The sequence below is a fragment of the Corvus hawaiiensis genome, chromosome 26, assembly GCF_020740725.1.
Source record: "Corvus hawaiiensis isolate bCorHaw1 chromosome 26, bCorHaw1.pri.cur, whole genome shotgun sequence".
NCBI lineage: Eukaryota > Metazoa > Chordata > Aves > Passeriformes > Corvidae > Corvus > Corvus hawaiiensis.
In genome coordinates, this window is record NC_063238.1 from 11,214,447 (window position 1) to 11,227,042 (window position 12,596).

Below are 12,596 nucleotides of genomic sequence, written 5' to 3' on the forward strand. Positions count from 1 at the left end.
GAGAGGCTTACCTCATCTGTTTTAGACACACATTAGTATAAGATAAAAAAAAAAATCCTGGAGTATTTTCCTGTGTTTCCGTCAGCAATAAAAGGAGTTCGTACAGCTACCTTGGATTAGACAACAAACTTCTAGAGAGGACAAAACCTGCTCTCTGAGAATTGGTTCATAAGCTAAGCTGTTTCTTGTGTACTCCATAGAGATCATGAAAGAGGAAATTTTAATTCTTTTAGAAATTTAATTCTTGGGGAATAAACCATCTGAAGGCCCTGATTTTGATCTACGGATGAAGGGCATAAATTTTTTGGTTATTATCAAATTTTACATTCTTGTCGAGTACCTAATACTGGAGGATTTAAGATCTCTGCTTTCCATCTAGTACTGACTTCAATGTGTAGGATCTGAACTAGGAATTGAAATCTATCAGACATTTTACAAGTAGTCCATTCTTGCCAGTTTAGCTGTGAATTTCTTGATATCTGTGTTTTTCTAGCCTAATGAACCATAAGCTCTCACACAGAATCTAAATCCTACCTTTACAGACACTACAAAATAGAGGCTTCTTTTGAAAACTAAACCAACATCCAAGCTTGAGGATAAATCAGTGCAAATTTCAGTGAGGAGAAATTAGTACAATCTGGCTATGTTTCTCCTAAAGCATGGGAAGGATTGAAAAACCACAATTGCTCTTACATAATGGCAATAGTTGTCAAATTCTGTTGAAACAAAAGCAGCAAAGTAACCTTAGGAGTTGCCTGGATAACTGAGATTTTAACAGTGCTGCATCTACTCTGGAATGGCATGTTTGGCCTCTATGTTTTGTGGTTATAACCACTGTTGAAAGAACTGTCTACTAGTTATAAATTGCCAAAAGGGCAAATAAAAAAAAAAAAAATCCAATGTTGTGACTTAGGGCTAAGAAAATGTTGTCTATCCCTGCTCAGCCTCACAATACAATACAGAAAATATAAAAAAGAATGTCTTTATACACACACAATAAAAAAATAGAATGGATAAAAAAAAATAAACAAGCTAAAGCCTAGTCTGCACATTAAAAAATATACAAAATTTTTAAAATTAAGGATATGGCTGTGAGACGTGAACGTTTGCATGGTATATGATCTGATCATGATTTACAAACTAAGGCTTCATACACACAGGGCTGCCTAGGGGTTAATGACCAGCTGGGAGATCTGATGGTGTAAGACAAATCCAAGGATGATTAACTCCAGCTAGTTATAACCTTCCCAGAAAATACTAAAATTGATACTGTAATTACCCATTTTATAAATAATATAAACAGTAATACTGAAGTATCAGATTGCTTTTGCTGTGTCCTTTTTTCTTGCAAAGCTCTGAAAACTGGAGCACTCTGGGTAATGTGGACCTGGTGCTTTTGGAAAGTGAATTCTGCATGAAAGCCAGTGACATAACACTTTTTAGCATAAGCCCCAACAGTACACAATTTATTAGTGTGTTGGGCAGCAGAGCAACAAGCAATCTTGCACAGAAAGCAAAGAAATCCTGCATGTAAAATTCAATGTAGATAACCTTGCACAAGGAGACATGATCCCTGCACTGAACCATTAATCATCCGCAGAAACTTGCAGCAGAATATAAAGAATTTTTAAGATGACAAAAAAACCCCAATAAATCCTCCAAACTGGCACAGAAGTATATTTGCTTTGATTTTAATTTGCAGGTCAAGCATAGCACAAAGACCAGTAATGCAAAGTTGTTATCAGTCCTTTCAAACAACTTCTGTTCTTGGGCATGAACCTGTTTTCCACGGAAGGAGGGTAGCTGCTATGCTGGCCTATGTCAAGGACTCATTTAGCAAGCATAACAGCAGTTCAACATCAGTCTGTGGGAAAAGCTGTCAATTAGGCAGCACTAACCAAGAGTCACGAGTATTTTGTCTTCGCCTGGCTACCATCTGGGAAAGGTACCCTGCATTATCCATCTCTTCCCAGGCAGAGTCTGTGCTTTCACACAGTGTGATGATCACAACTTAGTAACACCAACTGGAAAACTGAGCGAAGACTGGATTTCAAAATACAGGTAACACTGTCCTGAACTGCCAAGATACCACTCTTAGAGGAAGTCAGATGGCAGGAATGCAGGCCTGGAACAACTCATTCACACATAATGCAAAAATCAGCTTACCTGTTCATTAGGCTCAAAGCTTATCTCTTCTTTTTCCGTCCTCATAGCTATTAACTTTGTGCTACCGGAAGGGTCTGTCTTACTGTCCAACCGCTCCAGTTTTGGGGGTATGTCTGGTAAACCAATATCTTTAGTATCATCTTTATCTAGCAAGTAGCGAAGTAGTGCATTGTTATTCTTCTTAGGACTCGCTGGCTCCTGTTTAACAGTCACCTCTGAACCAGGAGCTGTGCTACTGGACTCCTGGTTCAGTTCTTTGCCTGTGGCCTCTGCTGTGAGCTTGGCCAAATCTACAGGAGAACTACTGTCCTGCAATAGTCTGTGCAAAATTTTATGCTTCTCCTTGAGCGAGGTTCCATGTGCTGAACCAGACCCAGGCAACCCTCCCGCGGAGTCCTTGCTAATGTCTCCCATGGTACTGGACAAAGGTGAAGGCTCCATCTGATCTGATTTGGTGGTCAGCAATTGTAAGAGCTTTGTCTGGCTTTTTCCGTCGTGCAGTTTATTTTGTCCATCAGGTCTCTCGCCACTGACAACCGGTGGCATGTTGCTATCACTGTTGTCTTTCTGTTCTCCTGAATGGCAGCTGCTCTCTGCTTGTCCAGTTGTACCTTCTGATTGCTCCCCATATATTCCAAAGCAGTCTTTAGAGTCCAGGCTTCCCATCTTGCTTAGCTGGGGAGGATTCATATTCACAGGGGAATTTTGTAAATTTCCCATTTTTAGGTCAGGTGAAGCCAACGACGATCCTAGAGAAACGCCGTGGCCCTCGCTGAGGGCCTGAAGTGCATTCAGGGAACTGTTGGTGTAGTTATGGCTATTTCCTGTGCTGCTGCAGACTCCCACAGGTGAATGTAAGCTTCCTGCAGGGGAGAACTGACTGGGTGGGATGCGAGGACTTCCTGCCACTCCAGGGCTCACGCGATGCCTTGGGGAAAGCATAGAGTTTGGCTGCCCTGGGTTCATGCCAGGGCTGCTTTGTGAGGGGCTATTCATTTTTAGTGCATAGTTACTACCCTGAGGAGTGGATGCTTGTATGCTTGACACATGGTTCATTCCCCCTGAACCACCAAACCTGCCTGCTGGCATGCCCACTTGTTCCTTTGGGCCATTTATGGCAAAATTTATATTGCTACTGATGGTCATATCCTGACCTGGGTTCCCACTGCACATGGCCTGATGGGCAGGGCTGCTGGAACTAATTGGGTTCAATATCTTCCCCATTCCTTGTCCAGTCAAATCCTGATTCATTCCACAGACATTCTGCTCTCTATGTGGCAAGGGGAAGAAAAACAGTCTGTTAGCTAAATGACACTGGCCAACTTGCAATTACATTACGGAAAAAGAAGCAAAACCCCAAACCTCACTTTAAAATAACACAAAACCCCTACAATCAAAAACAAATCAACAATTTGACAAAAGTGATATGTGACTCTCAACATGGCTGAACATCAACAGTATGGTTTTTCAGTACATCATTACAAAACAGTGGAAGAGAGGAAAAACAAAATTAAAACCTCACTTAAATGACAGTCATTAGAAATGCTGATAGGTTACAATTTCAGACTCCCTTTAATGTATCTCTCCTCCACAATTTGGCAGGCTAACTTCTAGAACTGACAGAAATCTCATCTGAAACATACAACCCAACAAATACATGTTTTACAAGACAGCTGTGGACAGCTGTTTGCTGGAGTTTTGAATTTCTGTGAGTTAGCCCCACCACAAGGCTGGAGTGGGCTACTTGCCCACCAAGTTCCTAGTGAAAAGAAAGTTGAAAAAGTCACATTTTTACACTGCCAGAGTATTTCAATACTGCTCCAAAACAGCATGTGAGCCAAGGGAACTACTGGATACTGCTTCAGAATGAGAACAGTCTGTTAGCAATCCAGTCCTGCATAGGCCTTCAGGAAAAGGGGAGAAGAAAAACAACAAACCACACACACAGGAGCTGAAACCTGTATTTTAGAGACGTAGGCTGCAAGATAGAAGAAACAGAAGAGAGAGCGACACACAGAAAAAGCTCTTGTGAGAGCACCTGAAAGTCACGTTTCTTTTCCCCAGTAGATTTAAATTAGTTTATGGGAAGATGTAATACACTTTTTACTCTGTGCTAAAACTTAAATTAGGAAAATCAGACATATTCCCAAATGCTAAAAGCTACAGAAGAGACAGAGTCAAGTAGGTTAGGAAGCAAAAAAAAAAAAGAGATTCTGACAAAAATCAAATCAACTCTGGACTTCCAAAGCCAAATACAAATGGAACATTCCTAATATGCATTTTCCATGAGACAAAAACCAGTCCTATTTGCACAGTATAAATAAGTGCAGTTAAACCTTCACATTGCTAAAGCATGAGAAGTGAAATAATTCAAGAATATAGAGTAGCGAGTCTTTATTCTGTGTTTGTTATCTTAGGCATGAGGGCAAAGGTGAAAAACATTAACTATAAAAAAGGGGTATTTTTAAAACCTTATTACAAATATAGTAGTACCAGCACTCTGCTGAAAAAAGTGCAACAAAATATACAAGTACCATTTTAAAATTAATAGTGCTTGCTTTTTAAAATTTGGCACTTAATGAAATATTAGGTATCTTCAGCAATGCAAAGAAAAATTTGAGACAGCTTTTGGTCAGATCAATTTGCAAATCTACAATTTCTATAAAAGGATTTCAGTTATAATTATGTTTAGCACTGGTTTCTTCTTCTCAAGAAAAATGATACAGAGGATTAAAGGAAAATAGTGTTGTAATTACAGTCAGCCCATAAAACCTGAAGCAAAATCTGATACAAATACACCAGGACATGCAATGACTTAATAAAAATTGTACGCTGAAGTTCTGATGTCAGTGATTACTTAAACTTGACTTTAGCATATTATTGGCCGTGCTTTTTAAAAAAAACTCTTAACTAAGGGCACTTAGTAATAGCACTTCTCAGGATTGGCCATGAGAAAGCCACTAAGCCAAGCACCAAAAAGACAAGGCACAAAGGGAATCAAAGAATGAAATAACAGTTTGTCTAAAGTGCAGTCCTAGTAATCTTAACATGTTCTTTTAAGAAGAACCAGGACCAATAACAGAATGTGAACTACAAGAATTTAATCCCTCTAAATTTTCTAGATTTAATTACAGCTGGAAAGTTTCTTGTATCTACTATGCAAAATAAGGGAAATTAAAATACTGAACATGACTTTGAAAATACAGCATGCCATTTTTAAATCCTGAAATAATCTTACAGTCTTTTCCTGCTGCAAGCATTGATTTCAAAATCTTATTTTGTTTCCATGATATCAGTTCTGGGTCAACTGAAACCTATCAGCCTTAAACAATCTATTTGCTTTGGCAACCTTGTACTTTCCACATCTCTTAGCAGAGTGTGGGTGAAAGAATGTGGCCAGGATTACCTGTGAAGCATATGCAAGGAGATTACAAGCTGAGGTTCACTGGTCGTCTGAGAACGGATGAGCTTGCTCTTCGTTTGGGCAGAAACGATGGTGCCATCCGACAGGGAAAAGCGATAAACAGGACTGAAGGCCAGTCCCTGCCTCAGCACTGCAGGCAAGCAGAACAACACAGTTAAACTAAGGAGAAACTGCAGTACAGGTAGCTCAGCTGCTCAGCATCTGATGTTCTAAATCCATCAGCATCAGTACCACAGATATGGTGCTAATTAAACAAAAGAAACAAAAAGAACATTTTGAAAATAAATAGACATGATGCATATAAAATAAAGGATCCTGCAAACTGTAGGGCGATCAAATGAAAATTTGTAAGGAGTGACAGCAATAACAGGAAGATACTATGAAACAGAACGTATTTCAGGAGCAGACAGGAAGTTCTTGATGTCCATTTCACTTTTCATCAAATATGTATCTAATTCCTTTTGTTCCTCAAATATTTTTTCATTGTACCATCTACTTTATGATGTATTAATAAAAATGTCCTTCGTTCTTAGATCATCTGTTTCCATTAGACTGTATCTTTTCCTCCTTATTGCCTGTTTAAATTGTCTTGCAACACTAATTCTTTAAGTTAAAAAATGCATAAAACTTTTACATAAGAACAATTAGAAATAAAAACTGGAAAGAGAAATTATTCTTTTTAAAAAAACAAATATAAAATACATATAGCTCAAAAAAATTACAAATAAAATTACGGAAACCAAAATTGGGGCTGTGCTACCTTTTCCCAGTGTTGACGGCATTTCAGGTTTGGGGTTTACTTCACTGTACATATTCTGCAGCCCTTTAAGTTTTTAATGTAAATGTGAACTTCAACAAATTCAGTTCTCTAACTTCCACAGACTCCTGTGAAACTTCTTTAACAAAAAAATTAAAACATGTTATGGAAAAGCAAATCACCCAAACATTTATTCTACTCTTCACTCTCTGCCATCAATGAAACGAGTGTGGTCGCTTACAATTTCTAGTCCAAAAGCAATCACATAAGAATTGCAGATTTGAGAGAAGTAAAATACTTCAAAAATTTTCATATAATCATTTAGGGAAAAAATAGTAATGAAGCACTACAAATACATTTAATTTCCTATTTTTTCCTACATATATATTTTCTGTGGGGTTCTTTCTCTCTTTTTTTTTTTTTAAGTTAATAGTATCATGTGATCTTCATTTCATTGCTTGTCTTTTAATATTTCCTGTTGTAATGAAATGACATGGTTTTCCAAGTGTGGCCTTTATTTGTCTGGTCTACAGAGCTACCACATTTTCAGCCTTGCAAGACTGGTTACGATTGCTTTCCTTCCCTGTCCCCCACTGTTATATATTGTTCTGCAAGGTTTCAAAGTATTATCTAGGCAGTGAGAAAACAGGAAGCACAATTTAAACAACCAGAAGGGGTTTTTCAGAGTAAAAATGTAACGAGAAACAAAAACCTACAACAGTGAAACAATACAAAACAGAATTTCACTGTTAGGTATGTCATTGTTTCAGTTTAACCTTTGGGCACCAGAAGGTCCAAAGCTCTTAACTTTAGCATATACCACATCAGGAAATTCCAGTACTCAATGCCAACAGGATACAAGTGAAATCTCTACTTAAATCATTTTCCAAACTAATTCTTTAAGCAAACAAGAATGTTTCCGTACTCCTCTTGAGGAAATGCTATTTTTCTGACTGCGGCCAATAAAAACTTACCATATATTCTGCATTTTATACTGACAGATAATTTTAAAGCTTGCTTTTTATTGTTTATCAAGCTGATGCTGCATTTTTTCACAGCATAATGCTGGATTACACATAGGAGATCATTACTTTCTTTGCTTCTATTCTCAAACCACAATGACTTGAAAACTGCAAAGGGTTCCTCAGTCAAGCACAAAGATGCTACAGCCCAAGATATGACTTGTTTTTCTTCTCCGTCCTGCAGGGCAGGGGAGGGCAACATTTCAGCCATTATTCTTCCTCATTGCTGCATCATTTGTAGGAAAACCATTCCAGAGGTTTTTCCTCCTCTTGTAACTCACTCTTTTCACTTTGACAAGAAGAGCCCTCTCATTTAGACTAATTCTACAATTAACACAACGATCCTAAGCCACAACTGAAAAATGATACAGTGCAAACCCTGAAGCAAATATATTTTCACCACTTCATAGATAGCTTAAGGGAGGACTCATTCAAACCTTGGCACTCAGTGTAGTAGCTGCTAATTTGGTCAGGAATAACTTGAAGAAGACTGAAATAACAAGTGCTGGGACGCTATAAGAGATACCCCTAAAACACCTCTGGCACAGATGGGTCCTTACCTGCAACTGCTCTCTAAACCCCCAGTGTAACTTTAATTGCATACTGCCTTCTTCAGTTCTGTCAGAAATCACAGCACAAGGCTGTGAAACTTTTAGCACTTCTACTGGATATACCCCAAAAACTGCTAACTAAAATAACACAGCATTTCTGTGATCCCACATTTCTAAAACACCACCTGAAGATTTCATGAAAGCAGAACGTATTAAAGAGTATTTAACTAATGCCTCATGACTAAAGCTCTTTTTTTTGTGCATTTGGTGGAATAATTTGATATTCCAGTTACAATTTAGTATCTAAGATGACATGCCTGTTGCTTAATGACCATGGTAACTATTTGTTACAAGCCAGCTGTAAACCCTGTTCTTTAAACATGAACCCAAAGAATGATGCTTCTGTACTGGAAATGTTCCAGCTATTCCCAATTGGTTTTAAAATTACTTTCCCATGGACTAGATAGGGTTATTCACTTTATTAATTTGGGTCTGTATTACTAGAATTAGAAGTGTAAGGGTTTTATGAAAAATCCCCACACAGTCACTACCACAGAAACCTCATGGGGACCATTCCAAAGTGCAGTACTTTCCTGCTTCTTACCTACCATAATCTTGACTGAGTAGACGTGCTTGTGGTATATCCTATAACACTTATCAGCTAGATACAGTGCAACAATGTAGATTTCCAAACAGTATGAGTGGTGCAGCTTTGGGAATTTACACTCAGTGTTTCTCACAGGAAATGTGACGGTAAAAGTCCATTTTTGTAGAGAAAGGGAATACAGGCAATGAACTGGAATGTGTGAGTTGAGGTTCTGAAGAATAATGCCCAGTGAACATTTTGGTGGACAACATGCAAGGGTCTTTCTTTCCAAAATAATTTTGACATTTTGAAGATTTAAAACATACTCCAGGATGGCACAGTTGTAACAAGAAGGCTAAAACAAACAGTGAGAAAGCTGAAGACCTGCCTAGAGAGCCATCAGTGTGTTAGATAAAACAGCTTGAGAAAGGGACTGTCAGTAGCTGTTGACTGTTCCATGAAAGCATAACAAAGAGAACACAAGCAAGAGATACAAATGGCAAACAGGTTAAATATAGAAAGTGCTAAAAGTATGAAACCTAACCTTCCTGGTGATGCCTCTTGGCAAAAGATATTTCTCCCTCGTGCTGTGAATGGAACCTCTGAATGCATCTTCTGACCAAATCCTCCCAGCCGGGTTTCATAGCTGCTCGCATGGTACTTGTGTCCAGTGAAGTTATTTTGCCTGATATTTGATACATTAGAAAACATTTGTTATAGCAATTCCCCCATTGAGGAAAAGGAAATAAAATTAAAAACTTCTACCCCTATTTTACAATACCTTGAAGATCCTGGCGTGTAGTAAAGCTCTCTGACGAAGGAAGAAGTGGTCTTTCCTTCATTGGAGCTCTTCTTGCAACACAAATCAAGCAAGACTGCAAATCTTAGAGAAAAATGTTGCTTCATTTAATTTTTATAGAAGGGGAAGACTTTTGTTTCCACAAAGACTTCAGAAAGATTTTTTAAAAGTTCTTTAAATTTATTTGGACCCAAAAATAAATTTTGTACCAATAAACGCATAGACAAAGCTCAGTGGGTTTGTATCTTCATTACTTCCTAAAACATTAAATAAAACAGGAAAGGTGGATTTTTTTTCTTTCAGAAGAAAAATTAACAAGGAGTTTACCACAACCCGTTAAGTACTGGCACATGTTTATGAATATACCTGTAGTAGCTCAACCACTTATGAGGTTAAGTAATAAAAAAGAATGTACTGCATGCACAAAGAGCACATTTCTTCAACACTCACCATTCCATACCTTCTAAGCCAAATTTCTTAAACTTGCCCCAAACGCTTGCTGTTCCTGAGAACGCACCTTCACGATAACCATTTTTACTTACCTGAATACTTACAAAACAATCTGAGGAAATTTACCTGCTGAAGTAGTAAATGGTAAAGGAAATGGTGAACCACGATTGTCTTCAAATTCTAAGAATTCAAAAAACTGCCCTTTGAAACTTTCTTCCCAGTCAGCTACATTTTTCTTACAATTGCAGCAATATAAAACTAGGGTATCTCTCTTTGAGGTAAACAGAATTTCTCTCAGTTCTCTCAGCTAGTTTAACAAATAGGTGCATGCAAGTATACACTCATAGCCAAGACAAAAGTACATTTCTACAGTTAAATCAAAAAAGGAAAAAAAACTAAGAATTTTTCCAATTTTCAGGAATTAGAGGTCACTTTATCGACTGCACTGAAAGTGCACTAACAAAAACTGGAAATGATAATTACCTTCACCGTCCTCCTTGAAGGAATTTGGTTGAGAAACAGCAAAGCACTGCATAGTTTCATATTTCTGATGTGCTTCCTGGTTATCATGGCCTTCTTCAGAATCAGCAAGAGGTTTTACCAGCATCCGACAATTAAAGGTATGGCTATTACGCCTAGGAGTGTCACCAGACCAAGATCCCCCATTCACTGAGCAAAAGCAAAATCAGATAGTGAGATAAATCTGGTACCAGGCATTTCTGCTGCTTAATCCACAGGAAATTAATCAAGATGCTTTACAAACTGGTTGGGAAACAAGCTCATTTAACAACAATAACAATCTAATTTTAATATTAAAGCCCAAACCAGCACGTAACAAGGTCATTTATAAACTTAACAGATTTTAAGAGTGCTGCTAATTTGTTTTTTCAAGTGACTTAAAATGACATAGTAGAAAAGCAGAATAAAAGGCTAAATATTGGTGCATGTCAAAGTTATACAGTACAGCAAAAGCTCACTGGGTAGATCAAGTTGATTTATGAGACTGGAAAAATTAAGGCAGCATGTAGGATCTTTCCAGTAAAAGGTACTACTAAAAGACATGGCTGCATTGTATAAAAATATCTGCCCAGATTAGAAAGGGAAAGAAACGAAACTAATATGCATTTATAAAAACAGGAAGCAATACAATAGGGAATATTGAAACACACAGTCTCAGCTACAATGGGAAAGACTGAAGGGTTGAAATTACCTGTGTGGAGTGATGGATAAAACTAAAGCCTAACACAGTGCTTAAGACAAGTAAAAAAAGAAACAAAATCCTGAGATGCACAAATACAGGTACTAGACATCAGTCAGAGCAAATTAATGTTACACCACATTAGGAAATGGCAGGGTCATATTTAAAATACTCTTCACTTGCCCTCTTCAGTCATAAAATGCAATAAATGCAGTAATATATTGACTTTAGCCATTTACATTTTTGCTTCTTCAAAGTATGTAAGTACAGTAATAAAATGCTAAAGTGAATTGAATACTTTTTAAACGCTGTGAGTAAATGAGGCACCCAGTATTGACTTTCTTTTCATCTCCTCCAAAACTCAATGACATTAAAACTAATATTAATATGAATCCAAAAATGGCTCCAACTAACAAAAACAGGTTTTGAAAGTCAAGAGTAAATACTGCTGAGCATAAAAACATTAAAATAAAAATTCTAGTGTAAGGAGGTTTCTGATTATTCTTTTATATTCCTCCTTTCCCCGGCCATTCTTGGAACGAGCAGCCTAGACAGAGAACTAACAGAGAGTTCACATTGCTAATGCTGTCTTTTAGTGTTTCACTCCGAAGATCCATTAAAAAATATCAGCTAACATGAGTTACTAAGAGCAATTTTAACAAAGAAGAAGTTGAAAAGAGTGGAGGATGCTTTTGAGTATAATATTAATCATTCATAGTCTATATATACATTAAAAATAAATAATGTATATGATGAAACTGTAAGTAGTGTCAGGACATTAACTTAAGTTACTGAAATGCCGACTTATAAAACCAAAGTTAAATAAGTAATGGTATGATGCAAGGAAAAGTTATATACCTAAGGATTTTGGCAGCAGGATTTTGACAAATTCATTGTGGTCCCCTACATGCAGGATGCTATATATGCTTGTGTTCATCAGCTCTTCTTGGTTGTACCTCAGGTACTGCGTCACATTCTCAGAAACAAACACAACATTACCTTCTGGGTTCACTACAAAGAAGAACCCATCTAGGGCCTAAGGGGGAAAAACAGAAAACCAGAGAGAGAAAGTGAGAGAGCCACAATACCAAACAATCAGATTAACAAAATACAGAGAAAATAAATACTCAGTTCAGAAGAATCTGAATCTTTCTGCATCCACCCCAGTCCTTATATAATTGTCTGTAATAGCAAAGGACACATTTCAGATTGAGCATCTAATCTTCGTTATATGAAACTAGTGTAAAAGCAAAGAAAGGTGCACACCTTGCAAAACAATGAAACTCACACATGGAAACAAACCAAACCCCCCACCCCACACAAACAAACAGAAATAATGGAAGATGTTGTTCTCTATCTGTCTGCCTGTGTATGAGGTAAGAAACTTGGACCACAAGATGGTTCTGCTAAACTCACAGCCTGTTCACTCCTCTATGCAGTACAGGAAGACTGATCCCAGGAAAACACCACAGGACATGCTGGCACAAGGCAAGGAAAACACTGGCAGAAGGAATGACTCTCTCCCCATCCCCAGCAGTGCATCTTCATAGAGGTGAGGTTCCATGCAGCTGGGAACATGAGTCATTAAAAGCAGAGAAGGGCAAAGGGAGCTGAGAGCAGGCAGTGAGCAGTGAGATGAGGGA

At 37.8% G+C, this 12,596-nt stretch overlaps 1 protein-coding gene across 5 annotated transcripts in view; it reads right to left on the minus strand.

The window, feature by feature from the left end:
* The window catches only part of NCOA2 (nuclear receptor coactivator 2), a 189,801-nt gene that overhangs the window by 36,043 nt on the left and 141,162 nt on the right, over positions 1 to 12,596 (minus strand). For all 5 annotated transcript variants that reach the window (XM_048286206.1, XM_048286208.1, XM_048286207.1 and 2 more), the window contains 6 exons: positions 11,812 to 11,989; positions 10,239 to 10,424; positions 9,288 to 9,389; positions 9,051 to 9,191; positions 5,573 to 5,720; positions 2,167 to 3,436 (listed from right to left, as the gene is read on the minus strand). In XM_048286206.1, the coding sequence (XP_048142163.1) occupies positions 2,167 to 3,436; positions 5,573 to 5,720; positions 9,051 to 9,191; positions 9,288 to 9,389; positions 10,239 to 10,424; positions 11,812 to 11,989 (2,025 nt within the window). The remainder of the gene's footprint in view (positions 1 to 2,166; positions 3,437 to 5,572; positions 5,721 to 9,050; positions 9,192 to 9,287; positions 9,390 to 10,238; positions 10,425 to 11,811; positions 11,990 to 12,596) is intronic.